This window comes from Scomber japonicus, chromosome 24 (assembly GCF_027409825.1).
Source record: "Scomber japonicus isolate fScoJap1 chromosome 24, fScoJap1.pri, whole genome shotgun sequence".
Lineage (NCBI taxonomy): Eukaryota > Metazoa > Chordata > Actinopteri > Scombriformes > Scombridae > Scomber > Scomber japonicus.
In genome coordinates this window covers 14710065-14736730 of record NC_070601.1, presented here as the reverse complement: position 1 = coordinate 14736730, position 26666 = coordinate 14710065, and the positions used below count along the sequence as shown (strand labels likewise).

At 40.3% G+C, this 26666-nt stretch overlaps 1 protein-coding gene across 1 annotated transcript; it reads left to right on the top strand.

Moving 5' to 3' along the window:
* The first annotated feature begins 357 nt into the window (after positions 1 to 357).
* Positions 358 to 25718, top strand: LOC128354329 (heparan-sulfate 6-O-sulfotransferase 3-B-like). The gene is made up of 2 exons (XM_053314566.1): positions 358 to 1029; positions 24361 to 25718. The coding sequence occupies exons 1-2, from the start codon at positions 485 to 487 to the stop codon at positions 25130 to 25132; spliced, it is 1317 nt and encodes a 438-aa protein (XP_053170541.1). The 5' UTR covers positions 358 to 484; the 3' UTR covers positions 25133 to 25718.
* The last annotated feature ends 948 nt before the right edge of the window (positions 25719 to 26666 follow it).

Sequence of the window (26666 nt, the reverse complement as noted above, 5' to 3'; positions counted from 1 at the left end):
ATAGTGAAAATAAATGATTCCCCTAAATACTAGTGTAATTAGACCTGCCCCTAATTGTTTTTTATATCACCTTTATTACGATTAAACGCTTGCCAATTAAGATTTTATTTTGAAAGTCCTAACCGGAAACGCTTATGTTAATTGTCTCTCGCTTGTCGCTCTTGCTCCTGGCTCAGATAGCGATCAGCAGTTGGCTTTGGCAGGACAGCCGGGACCGAGCACCGAGTTATACCCCACTGTGACACACTGACGGGAAACTGCGTGAATGTGAGAAGGATAGTGAAGGATAGTGTTAGTGTGAAGGCTTTAAGTTGGAGAAGTGGAGCCTCTCTTCTACCGGACAGTCCTAATGTTCTTACCTGCTGGCGGGACTTGAAACTCCAGCTTTATCTCACCACCGCGCAGGATGAGACGTGGAGAGGAGGAACACCACTCGGACATCACGTTACGGTTTGTGCCGTGATATTTAATTTTTGATTTGACCATGGAGGAGAAGTTCAACAGACTCATCTTCGTCCCCATCGCGGCAGTGCTGTTCTTAATGATCGGCTACCAGTACGTGTGCCCGGCGGACAGCAACACCTGCTACTTCTCAGGTGAAGAGAAAGAAGGGCTCTCCCAGCGGTACTCTGCGGGGTTCGAGTTACTTTACACGGAGCCGGAGGTGGATGAGGACCTTCCCTCCAAAATCACATCCAAATTTAACTTCACGGAGCGGGACCTTGACAGACACGCAGAGTTCAACATCCGAGGAGATGATGTGATGGTGTTCCTCCACATCCAGAAGACAGGCGGGACAACGTTTGGTCGCCACCTGGTTAAAAACATCCAACTGGAGCAGCCCTGTGATTGCATGCCCGGCCAGAGGAAATGCACCTGTCACCGGCCCGGGAAAGCTGAGTCGTGGCTCTTCTCTCGGTTCTCCACCGGCTGGAGTTGCGGCTTGCACGCGGACTGGACCGAGCTCACGAGCTGTGTACCTGTGGTGATGAACAAGAGGGACAAGAAGAGTGCGCCAAAGAGCAAAAGGTGAGATGTGCAGGACAGGTGTGGTCCATACATTAAAAAAAAAAAAAGGAGAGAGAAAAACAATAAAAGCATCACTAATTCACTCATTCATTTTCCCCCCACAGAGCCAGTCAGTTTCATCCTTTCATCCATATAACTCACTTCTTCATACAACCATTTATTAACTTATTCATTCACTCACTCACTCACTCATTCATATTAATAACTGGTTAAGTGGGTTGCTCACAGACTCACTTTCAGACTAATCTATTTGTTAATTTACTCATTTCCTCACTTATTAATTAATTAATTGATTGATCGTGTTGCTCACACTTATTTCTACATATAAAATCTAATGTATTGATTCACTCATTCATTTACTCATTCACTCACTCGCAGACTCACATTGCTATTTATTAAGAAGCCAGTAAGCCAGTAGATGCAGCAGACAGTTAATGAAGTGGATAAATGAATGAAAAGTGAATGAATGAGCAAATAAATGAATGAATGAGTGAGTGAGTGTGTGTGTGTGTGTGTGTGTGTGGGGGGGGGGGGGGCATATTAACTCACATTCTTCATTTCATTGATTCACTCTTTCATTTACTTAATATGATAATATGATGTCACTCATTCATTTACTCACTCGCTCCTTTAATAAGCCAATAAGTGAAATTAGCCCAAGGTAAAGGAATGAATGAATGAGAGAATGAATGAGTGATTCAATTATTCACTCACTCACTCACAATTTACATTTCACTAATTCACTCTTTTACTTAATATGGTTGCTCATTTCTTCACATAATGAATTCATTTATTAACTGACTCCTTCAATAAGCCAGTAAATGGAAGGGAATAAGGTTAAAGTGAATGAATGAATGAGCGAGTAAATGAGTGAGTGAATGAGTAAAGTAAACTAAGAGTAGAAATAACTCTCTCTCATATACTAATTCACCCATTCATTCATTCATTTCTACAAGTGTGTCAACTAAAGAACAGACACACAAGTTAATGAAGGAATAAAAGGAGTGAGTGAGTGACTTAGCATTGAGTGGGTGAGTGTAAATGTCTCATTCACTCACTCATTTCACTGATTCACTTGATCACACACTGATTTACTCAATATTGTCACTTGTTCACTTTCCTAACTCTTATATTCTAACTCATTGTGCCACTTGCTGCTTGAGACTGACACTGTTGAGCGAGGAGTGTATGAATGAATGAATGAATGAATAAATGAATGAACAAGCAAACCAGTCAAATGAGCCACATTAGCAAAAGAGCAAATTAAAAGTGAAAGAAAGTAACACACAAGTACAAAATACGTGTTAATCAATTAGAAACTCTTTAATTTATTTATGAATAAATTGTGAGAGTGAACAAACACAATGTTGTGTGTAATAGAAATGATGAGTTAATTCATTGATTAGTTAATTGGAAATTAATTGATAACAGACATTTTTTTAAGCATTGTGTGATTGTCTGAGCATTTATTGACCAAAAAAAAACCCAAAGCAAAAACAGTATTTTATAGTATTTATATAATTATAAATCAGTTTTGGCTATTGGTTGGATAAAACAAGCAATTTAAAGAAAGCACTCTGACAATGTAGAGCCAGCTTTTACTCAAAAATAATCATTATTAACCGCCTGATGGATGTTTTTGAGCCTGCATCAGTAGACTGAGGTTGCTTACCTAGAGGCACTAAGTCAAAGGTAATCACTTTTTTTTTTTTTATCTCTTTAGGTTGCGACACCAATTCCCCCCAGAGCTTCACTTGCCTAACATGTGCCCTTATTGGCACGTATAACATAGGGCATAGGACTGCTACAGCTGTGGTGTTAACATGCACACCACACGGTATGTCAACACCAGCAGCAGCAGCACTTTGAGGCAGACAGGCCGTTTCCTCGTCGGAAGGTCTGTTTCAATTTCCTGTAATTACAGCAGCAACACAGCAAAGCTTAAGGGAGTAAATCACTTAAGCTGGTCAGGGTCCTCTGAGGTGTGCTACCTGCGTGTTGAAGCCAATTTGCAGAAGGTTCAGAGAGCAAATCTCCATATGTTACTGAAAGCGTTAAAGAGGGTGGACAAGGATGAGGGGGGTGGTTGGGGGGGCTTCAAGAATCCAATCCATTTAAGTCAGTTAAATGTTTGCAGAAAGATGTGTTTTCGCATTCATCTGCTGAAGGAAGAAAGTCTCTTTGTGCTTAATAAAAATTCGATCTTTTAAAAAGGTGGGCCTACAATGTTTCCCTCATACTTGTACAGACCTGAGGGGGGCGCCAGACAAATGAGAACAGCTGCCAAGGCAATAAAATATTTTTTTAAGGCACAAAATAACACTAAATATCCATGAATTCAGAAATCAATAGTGTTTAGGTGCGAATGAATGAATGAATGAATGAATGAACAAGCAAACCAGTCAAATAAGCCACATTAGCAAAGGAGCAAATTAAAAGTGAAAGAAAGTAACACACAAGTACAAAATAAGTGTTAAATTCAATCACAAAATAACACTTTATCCATGTATTCAGAAATCAATAGTGTTTAGGTGCGTTTCTATGCAGCAATGTTTCGAAACCTTGTGTGTCTTTGCTTTGGAAACTGTTTGTAGTGCTCCTTTAAGGAATAGTGTGCACAGTGAGTTTGTGGTTGAACGAGCAGCAGGAAAGTGACGGTGAGTGTGAGTAATCAGTCTGGCAGTAAATGTGCAGTACAGACTAATGTGTGTGTCTTTTAATAAAAGCTACAGCTTCTCAAGACAGAGAAAAGTCTCATCTGTCTCTTACGTTAGCAATAAAACGTTAGCCTAACACGACCAAGCTAACGTGAAGTGGGCTGACCATGAAGGTGGACCAGCTATTCTCATTTTAGTGTCAATCTCACTTGCTTTTAAACACTGAAATCCCTCACCCCGCCCTTCTTACTACCACCACCTTCCACCTCCACCTCCACCCAAAACAGTCAACCTAGCATAACACTGAACTTATTGTGTTCAGCAGTTACACTTTTAAAATTAAACAGATCTGCATATTCAAAGATTCTGCAATTTTTTAATAAGAGAGAAGCAGCTGATGTAATTTTAAGGGTTTTAACAACATAATTGTAGTTTTTTTTGTGTGGGGAAAAACACACTAGACACCAAAATTTTTAATAACAGTATTTTATATATACAACTCAAAAAAATGTCTGGGGGGGTCTTTAACTGTCCTCTTTGACAGCCGTCAGACTTAATTTAAGGCTTTTAAATAGTTTTGTAAAGGCGCCTCAGAGCCATATCAGTGTGCATCAACAACACTCCAGTCAACACTTGTCAACTCAATATAATAGTCACTGAAAAATCAGCACTCATTAACATTGGCACTTTGCTCTGTATGAGGCTGATTGCAGACATGGCTCCTTTTAAAAAAAAATATGGCTCCAAATCTGGCACATGCAGAAATTTCCCTGCTATTAAGTGCTGTTTCTTTTTTAAATTAACAATTATTTCGACAAGGAAAGTGTTGATTGGAGTGTCAGGTTTCCACTCAAAGAGCTAATGAGTGGTGAATTAACCCCTTGTGGGTGCTGACTTGCAGAATGAGTGTAGTGTAGTTCACCAGACCAGCATCAGACATGTTATGGATGATACCGCATCCGAGCTGTCTTGAGAAGCGCTCAGTGATAATGCAGTGTTTCATTGATCCCCATGGCGAAATACTCTGTGTGCTCGTCCCTTCGGCGCAGGGAGGTCAGAGGTCACCGCATCTCCTGAGCAACTGGGATTTCGAGTGTCTCGCTCAAGGACAAATCTGTATCTGCAATTTTAATAGCGCTGATGGCAATGTTGCTCCTGAAGGTTGTTTTCTGTAGGTTATAAAGCTTTTATAAGAGAAGTCGTGCGTGTACAGCCGTCACTTATGACCAGATGTCGTTTATTTATTTATTTTTTCATTTGTTTACAGGGGAGGTATCAAGTTTGAGCTAAATGCACCGTGACTCATAACTCGTTTTATACCCGTGAATTTGGTTAACTTATGAGTCATAACTCATACGACAGCCGCAAATCTGTCACATGAAGTTCTCATTTCCTGGAGGATAATGCCTGCTTGATTTTCTGTCCACACACTTCCCAAAAAAATATATATATATCGGGGGGGAACCATTACTCAGCAGCGACCAGCCTTGAAATAGACGAACAATTAAGCGAATCCTTGCTGTCATTTTGAATTAAAACCGCTGAATAAAGATTACACAGAGCTCGTTCTGCACTGGATGATATGTTACCCCCGAGGTTTCATGTTGCGGTTTTTTATCAGACCTGAAAGGCTCGTGTTTTGTCACTTTGGGCGATGTTACCATCCTATGATGGACGGCAGCGGAGGGAGCGGGAGCTGAGTTTGTCCGTGCGTGCCTTTGTGTTATCCTAGCTAGATTTATTTCTATTCAACCTTGATCCTGTGGTTCTTAAGAGAGGTTGAGAGAGGTTAAAGAGTATTAAAGTTATTCCAATACATATATAATTAATCCCCAATGCTTTCAACTGTACTCTCTACCTGTTCAGACATTGATTGTGAGAGTATTTCATAAAGCTGCACTCATTTCAGCACTCAAAACACTTATTCCAAGCCTGAGTGCAAAAGACAATCCAACTTAACGTTAGCATGTTGATATTAGAAAGAGTAATTCTCATCTTATACAAGTCACATATAGCAGTGGGAGTGCAAAACCGACAGGGATCAAACATCACGGGAACAGATGATGCCCACGCTTATCTTAAGGCTACATCCGGGTGTGATGTAGTTTGCGGAGAGACTCTTATCTCATCCTTTTCAGACCACATACTGTTTTATTCTTTTACTCCTGAGCACAAGATAGAACATATGGCAGTTCTACATATCCCTCCCCAAAGCAATGGTGGGAAGTGCATTATTTAGTACTTATTGCTCTTAAGCAGAATTTCGAGGTATTTGTACTTAGATGCTACTTTATACTTACATTTCAGATGTCAAATTAGTACTTTTTACTGCACTACATTTATCTGACAGCTGCTGTTACTAGTTATTTTTCGGATGATGTTACATGATGATAAGATTATAAAATACAATTTATTGCTAGGGATTAAACCGGTTCTTCCCCCCTAGATTTTTAAGCCTCTCATCACATTTCAGGTGTGTCTATGTGTTAGAAAAAATTCCTCTCTAAACTTATCACATGGTTTTATTTACAGTTCAAGGCACAGAGAAGTCAAAGGATGTAATATTTCATGAAAAAAAAGCAATGACAGAAAAAAACACCCCCAAAAAAATGAAAGCAGCTGAACTTTCATCTACTATTAATCATCTCACGACCTGTCAGATTTATCTTGCGACCCTGTGTAGGGCGCCCGACCCCTAAGTTGGGAACCACTGGTCTAAAACATAACAGTTAATACTGATGCATCAGTGTGTTTCACTATCTAATAATGTCATAAATAATAACAGCCATCTTCCTGCAGGAGTACTTAATAAGATAGAGTGTATCTGTGTTCACTGCCTGCTGCTGCCTCATTCCCCTACTTTCTGTCTCCTGTTAAATAAATTCGGGTCTCAGGGGGAAAGTGAAATGAGGTGAAGTGTGACTAAAAATTGTACGTTGAATATACAGAAATATTTCAAGGATTTTTCACAATCTAGAATCACTATCTCATGTCAGATTCTGCTCTCCTCCAAATAATGACTTCTTCCTGCATTCACCTTACTACTGTACTTCAGGAAATCATTAAGTGTCATTAATATTTGGCACATTTGGTGCATGTTGGCTTGCTGGTCTGCTCTGAATACAGAGGCACCATCTGTCTGCTTCTGAGCGCTTGGTAGTCACCTTGGAATCACCTCTCTCCTACACATCCCCATCAGTACAACAACTAACAAACACCGGCGAATGCATAAACTCGAGCGTGATATTACAAAAAAAAAAAATGTTCTCACATTATCTGGGCTGTAATTGCAGGTTTGTGACATATGTGCACCGTATTAAAAAAGTTTCCTCAAAGTAGAAACATGCACAAGAACATGAAGTAAGAATATAAGAAAAATGAGCACTAATTCATTCTTTAGTTACCAGGAGAGTTGGCATAGCAACCGGTACCAGCAGCATCTTTAGAATATATTTATAAAATATGAGCAACATTTATCAGGAGGAGCATATTGAGTTTATATAATTCACCTCCTGTACCTTTTTTCCCCTTTTACTTGCTTCTTTTTTTACCACTCCACCTGCATCCGTGCATCCGCCCTCCAATTTCCCCTTCTGACACATAAACTTCACTCACTAATACACAAGCAGTTTGAGTAGTTTTTGATGGGCAACTCCGCTGGTCAAAGGCTCCTGCGGGGCTTTGCTCACAGCGTGTGGCTACAGCACTCACATCGCATCGGGCTACAATAAACTGCTGTAAGGCCAGACGTCACAGCCGATCCCCCCGCCCCCCCCCCTCGTTCGTCCTCGGCAGCCGGGCTCACACTGTGCAGTCAGAGAGTGTAACCTTATTACTGACCTCATTATTTCAGATTAGAGCAAAGAAAGCAGGCTGGCTATAACGCAGAGCAGCCTGTGTCTAATTAGCCCAGTTCATTCTGGACACAGTTAAGGTGGCTTTAGCTATTAATTTGGCAATGGCACCCTTAACACTGATGAGGATAGTGGCACTATAGGTTTGAAAATGTGTAGGGAGTTAACAGGGTTTAGTTGCCAAGAAGGGAGGTGGAGAAAAAAGAGGAAATCAACCTTTATGTTAATTTTCTAGATACAGATTGGAGTTTTTTTGGATTTCTTCTAAACCGTGTTTCATTTTAAATACCCAGACTATATAAGGAAAAACATCTGGTAGCAAGTTTTTTGACATTAATCTCCCCTTGCAGTTACAGCGATTCAGTTTAAATCCTCAGCTAAAGAGAGCCATATGCAGAGAGATTTCACAGAGGCATGTACAGTATATTATTGAGGGGGGAAAAAAAGTGTTAGAGTTTGAAGCAGAGTGTTTCTTAAATGCTTTCGGCGTAATGCTGCCCTTTAACTGTCAACATTGCTTTTGACTGTAATGTCAGTCTTGAAGCTTACACATCAAGTTATTTCAAGCTGCTGACAACTGCACATTGTTGTTGAAATTCAATGTGACAAGAACGCTGATTGTCAAAAAAAAAGAAAGATGTGTGACCTTCAGTATCCAGGAATCATACCAAATGCACTCAGTGGATCTGTGAGGCCTTAAAAGGAAGCTGAAAACAGGGTTTGAGCCAGAGTGTGCTATTGCGACAAATGTTCCATCACTGTGACCTTCTACGACCAATTGTCAGCCATAAAATCAACTGCTGAGGCTTCTAGTTTAGATTTAGAAGGCTGTATTAACATTCAATTTTTGAATTAGACAAACTACAAAATTAAACTATTATCTGGTAGACCTGCCGCAAGCCAGTTTCAATCTATATTCCAGTCATGATCTGTTTTAAACATAGACTGTATATAAGAAATGGACGTAACATCCGTGGCGTCACCCATTGGTTTGTGGACTGCTGCTCGGAAGCCAATAGTATCGAATCTAGGCAGCGCCATCTTGAACATTTCAGGTGCATGCTGGGAAAAAAAGAACATGGATTCTACTTATATTGGCATGAGGCGGAGTCATGGACGGCTGTATGGGCGGGACCAACAGCGGAGCGGGGAGGCTGCGATTGGTTGCGAGGGCTGGATCTCAAGGACATTGGTCAATCACCCTGTCAATCACAACGTAGCCACGTAGCCTGCTTTATCGTCAAATATAAAATCAGGGAGGCCAAAATTTCACAAATGAACATCATACTGCATTGAAGAAGGCTTTAAACTAGCGATTGAGACCATAAACACATTTTGAAAACGTTTATTGAGGTTAGAAATCAAGTGAGAAGTTGGTGAATTCTCCATTGACTTGTATAGAGCCGGACGTCTTTTTGAACACAAAACGGTCGCCCCCTGGTGGCCTTTTGATAGAATGCAGCTCTAAGTTACTTCCGCATTGGCTTCTTTTCAGAGGACATGAACTCCCCGCCTGGTTTTAAACCTGCAGTGCCGAATTATTGTCCCCCTTCTGGCACTGGGAGTAATTACGCAAACGCTCTTAACGTTAACGCCTAATGCATTTTACGTGAACTGGTCCCCACCCTGGTGACACGATGCAGTCGGGGTGAACTGAGGACAAGACCATGGTCACCAGTCCAAACCAATCATTGCTGGTTGACATAAAACACCAGCTCAGGACAGTCACAACAGACACTAGATTAAAAAACTCTGACATCAATTCAATTCAATTCTGTTTCTTATCATACAGAGCAGAGCAACATATAATGAAATTAGCAGTGGCATCAAAGCAGTACAGTACAAAAAGTGGAATTTAAAAAAGACAAGAATAAAAGTTTAAAAAAAGACATTATATAGTAAGTAAGTTAAGTAAGTAAGTAAGTTAGTGCACCCAACCTCCCCACCCACACATGCAGCAGTTTTGGAGACAGTCCATTCATTGTTTATTAGAGATTAACTGGTGTTGATATAAGTCCCAAACTGCAGCTTTAAGACATATAAAAATCCTCTGCATTGAGTCATAAATTGTGTATTTTAATTTAAAAAAGTTCACCTTAAAAAATCCTTCACATTACATCATCTCTCTCTATGAAAAAACTGAATCTATTTGTCAGTATTGGTTATTTAAAAAGTCCAATCATCAAGTTTCCAAATAGCGCTTGTATAAGTTTTGACCACAATCATCTCCAAAATAGTTGTCACAAATCATGATCGTAGGTACTCGACTTAAACTCAGTTTCAAACTGTCAAACTCTGCACATGCTGTGCATCATTGTGCACAGTGAAGAACAGGAAGAAAAACACATTCTTTGATTGGAGAGGGAGTGATGGCATGTTTTTGCAGTTTATAGACGGAGCCTGCTAGTTAGCTGTCTGCACATGTCATTTTTTCAGTCCTGTACATCATAGCTAGATTACTGTCACATACTGACTGATAGCTAATGCAGATAGTAATCACATATCTGATATCAATAATTCAGTTGTCAGATATGTCCTATCAGAAGTAGGTATCACAGTAGAGAAGTGATGGTCTGCTTTTCTAGATATAGTCTAGATGTATGACAGATTTATACTGCAACTGATATGTCAGTGGTGCAGTTAAGCCATGATGAAAGAGCACACTATTTTCCATCCGTTCCAAGTTATTATAACCAACATTAGTTATACTGCATGTCTTCTGAACATGAATTCTTGTTTTTCAGTATTTTGTAGGACTCTGTACGTGTGTAGCTCTCATAGGGTAGCTTATGGTCTCTTTTGGTTGGAGCAGCATCTCCCTCGACAAATACGCGCTTTTGACCTCCACCTAGACAATGACGGCACAAAAGCACAAAAGGCAAAAGATCTATTCGTGAGCTGGATTCTCACTCATTGTTTTGTTTAGGAGACAGATTAGTCAGTTGATGTGGGTGGAAAGGTATGTACTATACCTAACACCTGAGTTTATTCTTGGTATAAAGAGGGTAAATATACAGGGTCCTGTGGAAGATCCTAGGCTGCAGTTCGGTGTCGTGATGTGGACTGACGAAGCAAGAGGTGCACTCATTTGAAGGTACACGTTACAGTCTTTTCACACGTATGACAACAGACCCTCGCCAGCCTGCCGATGACGTCTGGATGAATTAAAAATACCACCTTTTGCGTGACTAGGCATATGGTAATATACGCCACAGTCCGCAGTGACAAACCGTGACCAACTTGATCATATGCTTCACAGCACAATTGTGATAATATTAGCAATTAGGCCCGACTGAGAGCTGAATGACCTCCGACCTCCCTGTGGAGGGAGGCAAGCAAAAGAGGGAATTTGTGGTTTATGAAAGATTAATGGTGAGAGAAAAGTGACTCTGACCCACAGGCTATAAAGAAAGCAATTTTTTCTCTTTTTGATTTGGAGCCTGATTTTCATCGTTTTTATACCACCAGTACTAAGTTTTGTTTATCTCATATCTCAAGTAAAACATCATTAAAACATCCATATTTAAAAGTATGCATTTCAACTTAAAACATAACTAGTGTGTGTGGCTTCCATGGTGCCTCATTTGTACGTGACATTGGACAAAAGTATCTGCCAAATGAATAAATGTAAAAATGTAAATGTAACCCAAATACAGCAGATTCATGGCTGTGCAGATTAAAGTACTTGTGTGATGAATGATAATAAACTGATAATCATTTCTAATACCTACGTTTTGCTGGCACTAGTGGATTCTGATGTCATGTTTACTGCATGTGATGACACACTTTCACAGTTGGTGGGGAAATTCCCCCCAAAAAGATTCCTGCTAGTAATTATCACAGGCAGGTTGATGTGAACACATTCTGTAGTGGGTTGTTTATCTGAGCATACAGACAACATTTATGAGCGAAATTACATATGAGGAAAACACATGAGGCTCTTTTGAGTTCAAATTAATACCCAGGATGCCCTTCATGGAGTCAGATCTGTCATTCTGATTTTCCATAGTCTGATTTTCCAATAATTTCTATTCTGTTCACACATCTAATGCATGTCTATCTATCATGGAAGAAGGATTCCTCCCTAGTTTCTTTTTCCTTTTCTCCTTCTGAGGTGTCTTCCTTTTTATTATATTTTAAAAGTTTTTTAAAGACAGATTCAGATTCAAAACAGAAGTCCTTTGAGGTAAATTTCTAATTCGGGACTTTTGGCTTTATAAATAAAATCTACTTGACTTAACTAGTGTTAGGTAGTGGCAAATAAAACACTGTGAAATGCCTATAGAGGCCCATTTACACCACATGGGGAAAAAAAACCACCACTCAAGTTTTTTCATTATCACAGATTTTTTTTCCCTCATTATTATTTTGACACTATTTGATAATGATGAGATACTCGGAAGTATTATATCATTATGACTAGTTGAGTAATTCAGTATTGTCTCAGAATTATTACATAGTAGTTATTGTTTTCTTTACGTCATTTGTTCCTTGTAACTCAGTATGTCATATTTATGAAAAATGTCATACCAATGTGAAATAAGATATTAAATCATAATAAAAAACTAAAATATCTGCAGGTTATAGAGAAAAATGCTTCATATTTTTCTAATGGGCTCCCTAAAGAGAGGTGCTAGTTATATACACATAATTATATTATATTCCATATCTGCCAAGTCTGTTCCACTATTCACCACTAAATTCTCTGTGGAGCTACATGAAGTTATAAAGTCAAGCAAGTGAAAATATATTGAAAGCATCTATTGACAAAATGATTGAATAAAAATAAGGTGGCCAGGTTAATGATCACCATGTATCCTAGTTTCATACATAATTACATCTTGAGTTTAAAAAACAATATTAGAATATAGGATCACCTTAAATAAATAAATCCTGCTGTTTCTCTTAAATCAAAGCCCTCAGTAAACTCCCTTTATGACAGTGAACACCGTCTTGTATTCTTGTGAGAAATGTGAGATATTCAGAGGATCTTGGTAATCTCCACACTCCTTAGGGGGATTAGGGGCAGTCGAAGACAGGTTTTATTATACGGGGGGGAGGAGGAAGGAGGGGGGCTTAATCCAGAAGTCCAGATTTATAGAGGAACCTGTCGACTGGATTGAGGATTTCTTCTTTCCAAAACAATGTGTGTGGATTTTTGTTCCAAGATGAGGAAAAAAAAAATCACAGCCAGGAAGTCTCTGGTTGACAGATCATTATGTGCTATCCATCAAAATGCCTCACAGTTTCTATTTTGTGCCGTCAGACTTTATGTAGGATGGATGACAGATAAATCATTATGGAATGATACTGTTCAGTTGTATGGAAGCAACAAATTCAACAAAATCCTGTATCTCTCCTTATTTCTAGGTGAGCATAATCTAACTGTGTGATCTAACATATTCTCATGAATTTAAATCTTCTCTTTTTCTTTTTTTTTTTTAGAGAGCAAACATTTATGGAAAGGTATATCTGTAATTCACTCTTTCGAAAACTGATGCTGCAAGAAAACATACAGCACGATGTCGGAAGCTGTCTCCACATATTGCTAAAAAGTGCTTTTAAGAAATTTCTCGGTTGTTTTGTGTGGGTAGATGTGACCTTTGCAGAGTGCATTCGCCCATTTATCCCTTCCATATCTACAAGCTCATAGAGGACGGGCTGACACCTCACAAAGCTGCAAAGAATTAAGATGTCAAGCAAAGGTTAAGGTTAAGACGCTAAAGCTACTAAAGCTGCACACGCCAGGTTGTTGTGTGCACAGATGTCCTCAACACTGTGCTTGTCGTGGGTGTTGTTTAAAAACCAAATGAACTCTGGGAACTCTGCTGAAATGTAGCTACCTGAAATGCAGCCAAATTTTCGAATAAATACAGATGGATGATTCCGTCCCCAGAACAAGATTTTCTCGATGCAAAGATGACAACTCGTTCCATATTTTCATTTAGTGTCCAACCCTGAAATATTCTGCATAATTTAATTTGTGTTAGTGTATGTTGGCTGCATCTCCTCACATAGTCTATCACCTAGTTTTCAGCAAAACCACATCTTAACACCCTCGCTTGTCCGGACACCTCATCTTTCTAGAAGTATAATCGGTTCCCTTCGTCTCCACACCAGCATCCCTGGGGCTTTCGCCTTATCGCCCAAAATAGCATCTCATATCTGGGACCAATGAAGATCACAGTGCCGCAATAGTCTTTCCTAGCTCATCGTTTCTCTCCTCACCCTCTCCTCCTCAATATCTACCTCTGAGGGTAGATAATCAAGTCATGTTACCTGCCAATATTCCCTAAAACTGGGTTATGTTTTGGAGGGGTGCATTTGATGGACCCTTTAGGGCTGAAGTGAATTGAATTGTGTTGTAGTTTGCGTGTGTGTCACAGACATTTCAGACTTAAGACCATTTAATTGGGGACAGCTTGTCCAATTGGGGAGAAAAGCTGTGTTCCCAAATGGGAAAAAGCTGATTTTGGGGTCAGTGGTTAAGACTAGAGTTAGGGTAAGTCTCCGGGAAATTAATGTAAGTCTATGTCCCCAAAAGTGGCCTAGGATAATGGGTGTATGTGTGTGTGTGTGTTTTTTTGTTACTTCATTGGTATAAACACCATCCATGTCCCCTGTCTTCTTATGGGCCAAAGTCTGGTCTTAATGCAGCTAAACGTCATTTCTGAGGTCCTGGTTAAAGTTATAGGGTTAGGTTTGAAGTGGTTATGGTTAGGTGTGAATTGGTTATCGGTAGGGTTAGGTTTGAAGTGGTTATGGTTAGGTTTTAAGTGGTTATGGTTAGGTGTGAATTGGTTATTGGTAGGGTTAGGTTTGAATTGATTATAGTTAAGGTTAGGTTTGAATTGGTTATGGTTATTGGTTAAGGTTAGGGTTAGGCGTGAATTGGTTTCGGTAGGGTTAGGGTTTGGGTTAGACTGTCCACTATAAATGGAAGTCATTGCAATGGCTTAACAAGGATAGCCCTGCAAACTTGTGTGTGTGTGTGTGTGTGCGTTCGCGTGTTGGATGGCAAACCCGCTGTGCACAGATGGGGACTGAGATCATTTTGCCAGTAATTGACACACAAAGATTAAATTAGTACAAGAGAGAGAATCAGATGAGTGAAAACGGATCCCGCTTGACCTCTTGGTCTGGAGTCTGATGTGATGAGACTCTCCTGGTTTCTATGCAACTGAGCAGCGCCGCTCAGTCATCTAGATAGCATCCCTGTTAACATGCAGACCTGCTGCGGCTGAATCTGTAGCCTCTGACACTCCTTTTTCATCCAGTCTCATTTTGGACTGTGTGTCCCTATGCTATGTTTTATAAATCTTACCATTTGTTACCCCTACTCCTCTGTAGTCATCCATTCACCCACAGTCAAGTTGGCAAAACTGAAAATTGAGTCTGGCTAATATTTTATCTGCTTCAGCAAGTGCAGTGTTCTTCCTGGTGTAAAGGCTGGATGTTCTCCCAGAGGAGAGACTCATTCACTATTTCCCCTGTCACTGCAAAAATATATTGAAGATATTTTAGTTTCCTTTCCAGCCATATTTTGATTAATTTTTTTCCCTCGTTCTGTTAAAGCCCCTGAATGTTCCAAAATGTTAAATATTTGTGACCAAATTGAAGATTAAAAGAAAACATTTTTAGTTACTAATAACTAGATTTGATATTTCAGAAATCAAAAACTCTACTAATCTGTTTCATCAGGACTGTGTGGATGTGGTGTTATCGCAGTGCTCTGGCAACATTAGCAAACCAAGCCACTGTCTATCTTCACATTTTGACATTTGACGTTGACATTTTGAAATATTTCAAAATTCTGACTGGTGCACAGAAATGTGACACCCTTGAGGCATACCTACCTCAAACCAGAGAAAAGAGCAGAACAACAAACAAACAATCTCATATGAAATAACATTTCTCATAAGAAGCTGGTAAAAATATATATGTTTTTCATCTTTAACGTCTGTGTAAAGTAAGAATAAATATGTGTTCCGAGTTTGACATACCACAGAAAAGTGTGTTGTTAACCACTCTCAAATATATGAAAATTAGGCTTCAAAGTTGTGTAAAAATCAGCCTCTTTCTCTGCTCCCAAACGCTGTGGGCCCACCGAGTCCGCTGAAACCCTGCCCCCTACCAAGCGTCACCTGTCAATCAAATTCACCACCTCTACCCGAAACATGGACGCTACTTTATGTAAATACATAAATGTAGACATATCATTTTGCTTTATATAATTTTTTGGCCAGTTGAAGGCAGCACTAAAGGCTGTAAACGCAACACGTATAACATTAGGTGACTAAGGTTAGCAAGTGGCTAACGTGTTAGCAAAGAGTCACCTCTTTACACATCCAGCTGATAGCTGTAGCAACATTAGCATTCAGTTGGAGTTATGTTTGCTTCCACCTGATAAATGTACAGCTAATATTCACTTTCCATTTAGCTCTGTTTTTCCCCTCCACCAGCTCCTGAGAAAAGAAGAAAATCCACAGTAGCTCTTTAGCTGCTAATTGCTATATTATGTTCATTAGCAGGTTGCTAGATCAGTCTGCCTGGTGTTTGTGGTCAGGTAGAGGTTTTTCTTTTGGTCAAAAGTAGTTGCTTGCTGTGGCTGGAAAACAGGTTGAAGATAACATAGAGAATGAACCAAAAGAGTAAAGTTGTTGTCAGTAAAATGAAAACAATGAACTGAAAAACAAAAAATAGGGGTCTGCAGATAACTATAATATCTCAGTGCTATGAATACAATACTTTTCATACACACAGACAGTCATTGCTGCAATGTTAATATGGAAATATGAATGAGAATCTAAAAACTGCTTTATGTTTAAAATATAATTATATAAAGCTTTTTTTTAAATATTCATTCAAACTGATGAGGGAGAGGTGTGTATGGTTGTAAACAGAAACAGATGATATTCACATCTGGAAGGTGGGATGATTACTAATTAGACAATCAGCAACATATGCAGGCTGCTTCAAACACAGCAAATCACAAAAATACTTTCCAGCGGAAACTTTGAATAACAACAAAAAGGATCTAACATATCTGCAGTTGAAAGCCAAGGCTGCATTAGTACTCCCAGGGGCTCCTGCGCGATTAAGTTCATGTCCTCCAAACAGCTTTTATTTTATTCTGATTGGATAAGACTGCTGTGGAGCCTTGTAACTCCATATTTTCTTCCGATAGTGATTATCACCATCATTTTCAACTTCAAGAGAATTTGTTAATCCTTGTGTCATATTTCTGTGGAGAAAAAAAAGTGCACACATTTTTTTCATCCCATCCTTGAGGGCTCTTTCTGCTCAAGGGCCCCTGGGCACCTGCTCATATTGCCTATATAGATCCAACCATGTTGAAAACAATCACTTAGAATATTTCTTTTTAATCAGATTAAATGTAAGATGGATATTTTTAGTGTTCTTGAAGCTACTCTTGTTCCTCCAAGAGACAGAGTTCACTCCCCTCTGTTCAATGTGAGAAACAAAGTGTAACTCACACCACGGAAATCTTCCTGTAGCCGTCATCACAACCAAAGGGGAATTTAAAAGTGATTTTAGGAAGATAAAATTGAACTGTTAGAAACAGCATGTGATGCGAGCCCGAGATTTCTCCCCTCTTGTCAGGCAGACAATCAGTCCCTTTTGTAAGCAGTGGTTAAGAGATCCCTTGTGGGTGCTGAAACACCTTTAAAATGGATTTGCTCCAACGGTGTGAGTTATCAACACTCTGACTTCAGTGTGAAATTGATGTACAGCCCTGTGCTTGTTTTCAAAGTCGTTCCTTTTCCCCAATCGTGGCCGATAGAAACGGTTTTGAAATTCCACTTCATTGACATCGCTCATACAGCGGAGCGGTGTGAGGTTGAGTTGGAGCAGTGAAAACATTCTTCACAAAAGCCCGGGCTAAAAAGCAGCATGATGTGTTTTCACTTCCTTAAAAATAGACTAAAAAAATAATATTATTGTCGATCCGCATACTTTTTGTATCGGCTGCTTCTTCAGCGGCATAAATACTTTCCATCAAGGCTTTTATCATGAGACTGACGGTGTCCTTGATGGTAGTGAGTGAATTAACAAGGCAGATATCGATCTTTTGCTGTGAGTTTCCTCTGTAGCTTTTTGATGGTGATTTAGCCGGCGAGAGAGAGAGAGAGACAATCAGGCAGAGGGACTGAGAGAAGCCGATCAATAGTGTTTGCAGGTTTGCTGTGTGGAGAAAAGGTGACGGGGCTGCGAGAAGGGCACGAACGAGGAGGCGTTAGATTGATCGGTAGCAAAAAAGCGACAGGCTGATTTAACTTTACCTTTAAAGAACAACCACGCATGATCACACACGCAATTGTGTTGAGTCAGCAATGATAGAGTAGCTTCAGCGCCTTGTAGATTCACTCACATCTCTCTGAGAATATTAGATTTTATCTCAATCAATTGGGTATCCTACAGCACAGAAAATGTTCCCACATGGTCCTGTTAAGGCCTTAAAGACTGGAAAGACATTGAACACATTAGTAGAGAGCTTCAACACCAGTATGCAATTAGCCAAACTGGATGACAGATGAAGTTTGAGAGAGATGGATGAAGATGAGTTGTTTTAGCTCAGGAACAGTTTGAGGCAAAGATGGTCTCAGCTCTGTTTCCTCTTTTAGCATGCGGTTATTTCACTGGAGAATTTAGAAACACAAGCTGCTCTAATCAATATATTTTATATGCAACACTGATTAAATGTTGCTCTCCTATAACTAGGGCTGGGTATCGTTTAAAAAATGACGATACCAGTACCAATCCAAGTACCTTAAAGTGATAGTGATACCAGCTGAGTACTCCATTCTATACCCATTACACATTTAGTACACTGTCTTTTATATAGTGTAACAGGCGTGTAGTGTAGACACACTTCAGAGTGTTTAGGTGATATCTTGGCTGCTAAACTGCTAAGCCCATTAACTCAAATTCACCACGACTTCACCACCACAGACGGGTTGTAGTTGCTGTGGCAGTGGGCCAATCACATGTCGCATTACATCGAAGAATTCTTGCGTTGATTGGCTGTGAGCAAGTCCATACAAATATTCATATTTTCTAGCTCTGGGTGCTAAAAGGTTGGAGGTATCGTTTGATGTTTCGATACTACCTGGTATCGATTTATTTTGGTTGATATCTTAAAAAAATGTATCAAGTACCGATACCTAACCCTACCAATAACAGTGTCAGAGTCATGGTGGGCAGTTTAAAAGAGAAAGGACCAAAAATTGATTACGCATTTTTGCATTCTAGGCATTCTTCCTTGTCAAAACCTGTTGCCTACATTACTTATGTTGCAGCTTGACTCGATTGACTCCACACCCCAGATTCTTTTTTAAACTTGTAGTCTTCAGGCGACATCTCATTTGTCAGATTTTGCCCTCTTCCTCTGGAGGCGCATCACTACTCCCCAAGACCTCTAAACAGATTCTCAGCCCCTCTCTCAGGAGTTGGCGCAGTCCAAATAGAGCGAAAAAGAAAGGTGAATATTGGACTTCCATTCATTGAGTAGACAGGAACACGCCTTCAAATGAATGCTAATGTTGCTACTAAAACAAGGAAACAAGGGTTAAGAAGCTGATGCCTTTCATTTCTTGGGTGAAATGTCTCTACTTAAGGCACTTTTAGAGATTTGGATCAAAATGTACCTGCAGAGAACCTCCTACTGTCTGCTTTCTACTTTTCATAAATGTTCGTGACAAATAAAGTGACGCTCTCCGTTTCCTCCATGAGAAAAACCTCAGCCGTTCATCCAGCAAGTAATTATTCTTGACCTTCATAATCTAACCCTGCCTCTTTCCCTGACACGAGTAAGAGGAGATCTTTGACATTTGCTGCTCTTTGTCAATAGGTCAGGATGAAAGCGTAGATGCAAAAAGGCGGAGTTGCATGGACATTTATTGATCTGGCTGTCTAGCGGTTAGCTGTACAGATAGATGATAGGCACAGGAGGAGGAAAAGACTGAGCTGTTTTCCAGGAAGTACAACAAAAGGGGGCCGCTTTGTGAGGCGCTCGTGTGTGTCCATCCATCTGGTGCTGTCCGTTCAACCCGGCGAAGATGGCAGGGTAATTCACTTAGCTTCCACTGTGGATGGCCATTATCTCTGGGTGGTGTGCCTTGTCTGTGAGTGTGTGCTGCCATGATATCACCATGACACTCACTTAAGTATATATCACAGCTGATTGATATCTGCCGTCTAGCAATAATTGCTAAATTGTGGAGCTTTTAAGGCTTCTGGCTGTGCACCCTTTGTCCTGTAATACAACTTCTCTCTCAATTAATCAAATTTCTCAGTTTAGCAGTGTACTCTGAGCAATTACAGCTGCACAGATGGTCTCATTGCAGAGCTCCAGTTTTTACATGCACTGCCTTTTATATCTAAAATAAAGCATTTTAACAGAATGTACCATGTTAGTGTCACAAACCTTTTAGCATTGTTGGATTTATATCACCCAACAAAAGTCTGGGCGTATTTGCAGCATGGAAATATTACGCCTGAATGCAAAATTAAATGTTCAGTTGCTTTTTCCTGTCAGAAAGTGAAAGATTCTGCTTGCAGAGAAGACACATCTCTAGCTTCAATTCTGCTGTATCGGTTTCTTTCAAGGCATTGCTGCAGTCTTATGAAATCTTTAGTTGTGAGTGAAGGCTTCCATGACAGCCTATACTTCTCCTTTTTAGACACTATCCTTTGTACGAATTCAGGAAGGTGATTTTTTTTTTTTTGAGCGATGAAGGGCCAAAAAGTTAAATGCATAAGGGCTTCAGTAAAACAGAACTCACAACTTGAAGACAATACAAGATAAGGTAGTAGTAAAATGTTGTGGAAAAAGAGGCAGGAAGGAGAAACTAGTTTGACTGAGGTGGAGCAATAGAGGATCTGGTTTGGAACAATGAATACAAGGAAAGTGTATATACTGAGGAGCTAATGAGGTCATTTGGAGAAGGTGTGCCGGTGGGTGTGGAGATCAGGTGATGTGGAAAGGCAGGGACAGACTGGGGACAACTGGGAGAAAGGGAGAAAATGGCAAGTTCTGAAATGTAATTATTTTTTGAGGTGTTTGAGTTATTTATTGAGGTGAAACATGACACATGAAACATTATTAATATGATGTCTGCATACACATCCATTTGAGCTCTGACTAAATTGAGAGATATATACCAAGTATTCAACATTTGGCAAGATATCAATTATTTGCTTGTAAGTATTGTTTTTAAAAAATAATAATTGAAAGAAAATGCCATTGTTCAAATCTGTTTTAACAGTCTATCTGATCCCCAGAAGCAATGTATGAGTGAAGAAGTACTCATAGGCAGAGTTCAGCATTGGCATTTCTATGAGATCAATAATAACATATTGATCTTGATTACGAGGCATTCACTTTGGCCATGTTTAACTCCAACTGAGTAAGACTATTATGAACAGAGTGGATGTAGATAGTGTTGATAAGAATGTTAATACTGAGGTAAAAGCAGCTCATTAAAACCCTTGTTTGATTAATTTAACATTCTAATAATTGGTTTTCAGCAATGTTCCCTCTAATTTTCAAAACTCCTGAGCAGGCATTCAACACCCCTGATGACCTGCTTGAGTGACTGTGGGCGACATCTCAAGTGTACACACTATGTCTACATGGCGGTGCTATGACCTCACCTCTCCAACTCCAAATATCATTACAACCTATTACTATAATGATTATTTTGACAACATGACCTACTGCATATCTAGGTCAGTTACAGTTAATGAAAACTAAAAACTGTATTGTTTTGGCAAAATAGATTCAGCATTTATTGCCATATGAACAATTATGTCAAAATACCTAACATCAACTCTTAGCACAGAAGCATATGAACAATAATAATAATTCTCAAGCAAAAACTTAAATTGTAGTTACTACAGACCACAGTGTGTCTGTGTGTGTGTATATGTGTATGTGTGTGTGCTTGCAGAATTGTAATGAACTGTAACTGTAACATATATGAGCAATTATGTCAAAGTAACTAACATCAACTCTTAGCATAGAAGCATGTGAACAATAATAATTCTCAACCAAAAACTTAAATTGTTGTTACTATAGACCACAGTGTGTGTGTGTGTGTGTGTGTGTGTGTGTGTGTATGTGTATGTGTATGTGTATGTGTGTGTGTGTGTGTGTCTGTCTGTCTGTCTGTCTGTCTGTCTGTGTGTATGTGTGTGTGTGCTTGCAGAATTGTAATGAACTGTAACTGTAACGTTTTGCCAATGGGCTCCAAAGAATGAAAGAGAGAGATGGAAATATTGTCCAATGTCTATAGAGTTGTACTGTGTACAGGCATGCTGTGTGCCGGTAAAACACAACACAGCTGATCAATTAACACAACGCACTATGATTAAAAAGTGCAAGCTTGTTCTTCTGAGTCATGCCTGTGTAGTATACAGTCAATGCTATTTCATTCACAAAAACAATAGAGCTGCCGGACAGCTGCTTTTTTTCTTCCTTCATGGGCCCCTGATGGCGTCTGGGCCCCGGTGCAGCTACACTGGTTGCACCATCGATATTTACACCACTGAGTCAAATGAATAAGTTAACTGGTGTTGATGGTGAAAGAAAAAGGTGACAAATGATGATTTATTTATTAGCACTGATATAACACCTCAGACAAAAGTTAACTGTCTATTTAATCTTCATTTAAGTAAATTAAATAATATTATTTTATCAGTTTCTTTCAAATACTAGTATAGAATTAGTAGTAGTAATTCTCCAGGTGAAATGTATCAGGGTACATCTTGGCTCTGCCTTTGTCACCACTAGTCCAAACCCTCCCTCACCAAATCACACACTCAGGTCCTCACAGTGTGTGTATGTGTATGTAGACAAAGAAAAACCCACAAACCATACGGGACTTGATTTTGGGAGCTCATCCAGCTCCTCATAGCAGCCTTTGCTCATCTTGGCCAAACTCAGTCCACAGAGAGTTACTCACGAGTACAAAAATTCAAATGGAAAGAGTGTGTGCCAGCAGGGCAACAGGTAGTCAAAGAGGAGGTATCAACAAGTAAGGAAACTCTATACAGAGACAAGGAATGCATACACGTATTGAAAACTGAACATTCATGCTACAAGGTTTTTAAAAAGAGAACCTTCTCAAGCAGCATGTCAATAAAACGTCCTTGAATATAAATTCTTGGTATTAACTCCTGACAGAAAGCTTCAGGAAGTAAACGGCAGCCCTGCAGAATGAAAGAAATAACACGTTCAGCTTTTCACTCGGGTTTTCTATTTGTTGTCAGTCTCTGACACCTAAAAGGTCATGGCGATCTTTGTGCGCAAGATGAACGCTTTCAATTTCCCCTTTTTATCTATGTTGTTTTCATTTTTGAAACAAACTTTTGGAAAAAAAATGGCAGAAATTCTCCTCACGCCGACTCCTTCAGTCACCTCGCTGTTACGCCGGTCATCAATGAACTGAATAGATAAGAAACAGGGGAGCTGTGTTTGGTGGTTGAAAGGTTTTCGTGCTGCAATTTTTTATTTATTTTTTTTTAAGCTATTTGTGGCAGATCAGAGCGATCTAGAAAGGTGCCGGGGACGAAAAAACTCATTATGTGAGGTAGGCAGGAGCAAATTGGTGTGACAAAAACAAAAATAATTTCACATCTGCAGGATATTAAATGCTATACATGCTCGGTTTGCATTTGTTTCCTGTGATTACTCTCTAACATCGTCAGACACACTCGATGATGTTCTTCCTATAAACCCTAATCACACCTTCATTGCACTTTATACACTTGCAGCGCTGTTAGTTCTTCACGCTTATTCTTTTTTTAACTGCAGCAGGATATCAAAACTATGATGTATAGTTTCATCCTCTCTCACTGTGCTGAAAGTGTACCCGCCTTTGCAAACTTTGTATCTTTTGACTACATTTTACATTTGTTGGCTGAAATGAAATCTGTATTATTAATGCAAAGGAGCAAACAGTGAATTAATTGTGTCTTTGTGAGTCTCTAATGCCAGGTTTAGCCCCCAACTCACTGTTTTTGTCAGTTGTGCATGAAAACACATGTTGATGGGAGGATTTTAGATATGCACAAGCCTCATACTGAGACTATTTACAAGTATTTTATTTGACAGAGTTGCAGACTGTCCTGACATAATCTTGGCATGGGTACCAAAGCAAAGTGAATCTCAAAAAAACAAGCTTGCTAGTAAGTGTGTTGATGCAGGAGGGGGAAAACTCAGATGTTGAATGGTTGAATGGGAAATACAGTGTGAAGGAAGAGAAGAGACATTTTGGGAATCCTTGTCAAATATTAAATAAAGAGATCGATACTGCTTTCATGTCAGGCCTGCAGGTCTTTAGCTTAGCTTAGCATTAAAAAGTAAGAGGGGTTAAAGGGGGATATCTGCTAGTCTGTTTGTTGCCTGACTGCAGCAAGTTCCTGGGTCAACCAGACTGCACCAGAGTGAGAAATAATCCAGCACACACCCTCCAGGAAACTACAACATGTCTGTCTTGGCTTGCAGACAGATTTTTTTAACCTTTTGAGCCATGCCAGCTGTTTCCCCCTGATTCTAGTCTTTATGCTAAATTAAGCTAACATCTCCTGGCTATAGCTTCATATTTAGTGCACATAAGACTACTATTGATTCTCTAACCGAACTCTAAGTGAATAAATGTATTTTCAGAATCAACTCTCATTCTACTATCATCAAACCATTCCTTAAAGTCACAGAGAAGTTTAATAGACAAGTTAAGACTGTCAACATAGATGCTGGAAAACTCATCGTGTGTCTCTTTTATCGCCCCCTGCAGGAATTTCTACTACATCACCATGCTACGCGACCCTGTGTCACGCTACCTCAGCGAGTGGAAGCACGTGCAGCGCGGCGCCACTTGGAAAACCGCCCTCCACATGTGCGACGGCCGCCCTCCCACTCAGGACGAGCTGCCCGCCTGCTACAGCGGTGAGGACTGGACGGGCGTGTCCCTGGCAAACTTCATGAACTGCCCCTCTAACCTCGCCAACAACCGGCAGGTGCGCATGCTGGCCGACCTCAGCCTCGTCGGTTGCTACAACATGTCCTCCATGAGCGAGCTGGAGCGAGGCCACGTGCTGCTCGCCAGCGCCAAGGCCAATCTACGCAACATGGCTTTCTACGGCCTGACGGAGTTCCAGCGCAAGACGCAGTACCTGTTTGAGCGGACATTCGGCCTGCGCTTCATCCGGGCCTTCACGCAGATCAATAGCACACGCGCTGCCAGCGTCGGCATCAGCGAGAAGGTGCGGTGGCGCATCGAGGGGTTGAACGCCCTCGACGTGGAGCTGTACGAGTACGCCAAGGAGCTGTTCCTGCGGCGCTACCAGTACAACCGACAAAGGCAGCACCAGGAGGAGCGGCTGAGGAGGCGGCAGGAGAGGCAGCAGAGGCAGCGGATGCACAGGACCTATCTGGCTGAGCTGTGGAGACTAGGAGGAGGAGGAGGAGGAGAAGACGAGGAAGACGATGAGGAAGAGGAGGAGGTGAAGGTGCTAGAGGTTGTAGCCACCACAGAGGACTACAGCAGCCAGGTGGTGCGGTGGTGAGGAGAAACACAGGAACTAAGAACTCCAATGCACTGACTGACCGCTGTTTGATTCATTGTGCTTTACTCTCCTCCATCCGTCTCCCTCTGTCTCGCCTCCGCTGTGGATCTGCCAAAACCTCCTGCCCTCATCGCCTCATCGCGCTTCGTTGGACTGCCGAATGATGTCTTAATATTTATGATGGATGTAATTGTCATGGCAACCTAAACATTTTGTATTTATGTTTGTTTTTTTTCTTCTTAAGGCTAATTTTGGCACTGCAGTTGTGAAATGCATTAATTTATTCATTAGTAAGTGCTTTGAATGTTCTCAAAGCAGTGGAAATGTTTCTTAAATTTCGCAAAAAAAAAAGAGTAGACCTAAAAAAAAAAAAAACTTCCACGATGAAGGCCAATTTTAGGATATTTCCAAAATCCTCTGTGTCATTTTTTGTGATCTAGCGCTGTATTGATCAGTGAAATATTGTAGTTACTCTGTGATGTTTGGCTTCATAAGAATATCAAAGCACAACCTCGGCAATAGTCTGCAGTGTGTTTTCTTTCTGACTGATTAAGCTGCGATATACAGAAACAATCAAGGCAATTTCTTGAAAGGAATGTGTTCAATAAAAATATGCAGCATCCAGTGATGTAAATTTGTCCCCTGATGGACTCTTCTCTGCTAATGCATGTGTCCGCGCACGTGTTCTGATATTGCTCCTTTTTCTCACAGCATGTTCTCACCATAAAAAATCTGAAATCTTCAAGCAGTGTGTGCCAACTTCTCCCATGTCCACGCACGCACCGACACACTGACGTACACCGGTGAGCCTTTTTCTCTCAAGATAGAGAGACAGAGAGAGAGAGAGAGAGAGAGAGAGAGTAGAGTTACAGGCTTGAACGACAGGCTGTCAGAGGCAGTTTCAGCACTCTTACATCACAGTGAGAGAACATTGGTATTTCCACCATTAGGGCATTGATCACTGGCTCTTTGCTTCCAAATTGATCATTTAAAGTTCAATTGACCATGACTCCGGCGCAGCAGAAAATAGAAGCTTGATGAATGCTTACATTGCAACATACAGTACTCATCTCTGTGCTCCATTTGCACCACAGTAGCAAAACAATCTATTTTAACACATTTCCGCAGACAGCAGGCCTTTGAAATGTTATGTGCCGGGATGATTGCTTAATATTAATATCCTGTTTCTGGAAAATTGAGGCTGTAATAAGCACTTCCCGGCCTCGGCACGCAGGCGTTTTGTTCACAAGAAAGAGGAAAATGAGGATGAGGAGATCAGTCAGGAGGCAGAAAAGGAAATGGCTATGTCCACAGACTAAAATAGCCTTTCCATCTCCAGCTGCAGTCTCTGTTCTTGCACAGCATGTAACAGAGAACGATTAGAATTACATAAGCCTGCGATAATGACGGATCTTATTTTACTTCTGTGTGTACACACGCACAAAAGAAAAGTGCCAGAAAACTTCAGCTTCAGCTTTAAATCTTACATGAATTAATTCTAAAGTCATACGATTCTGACTCTGCATCGACACAG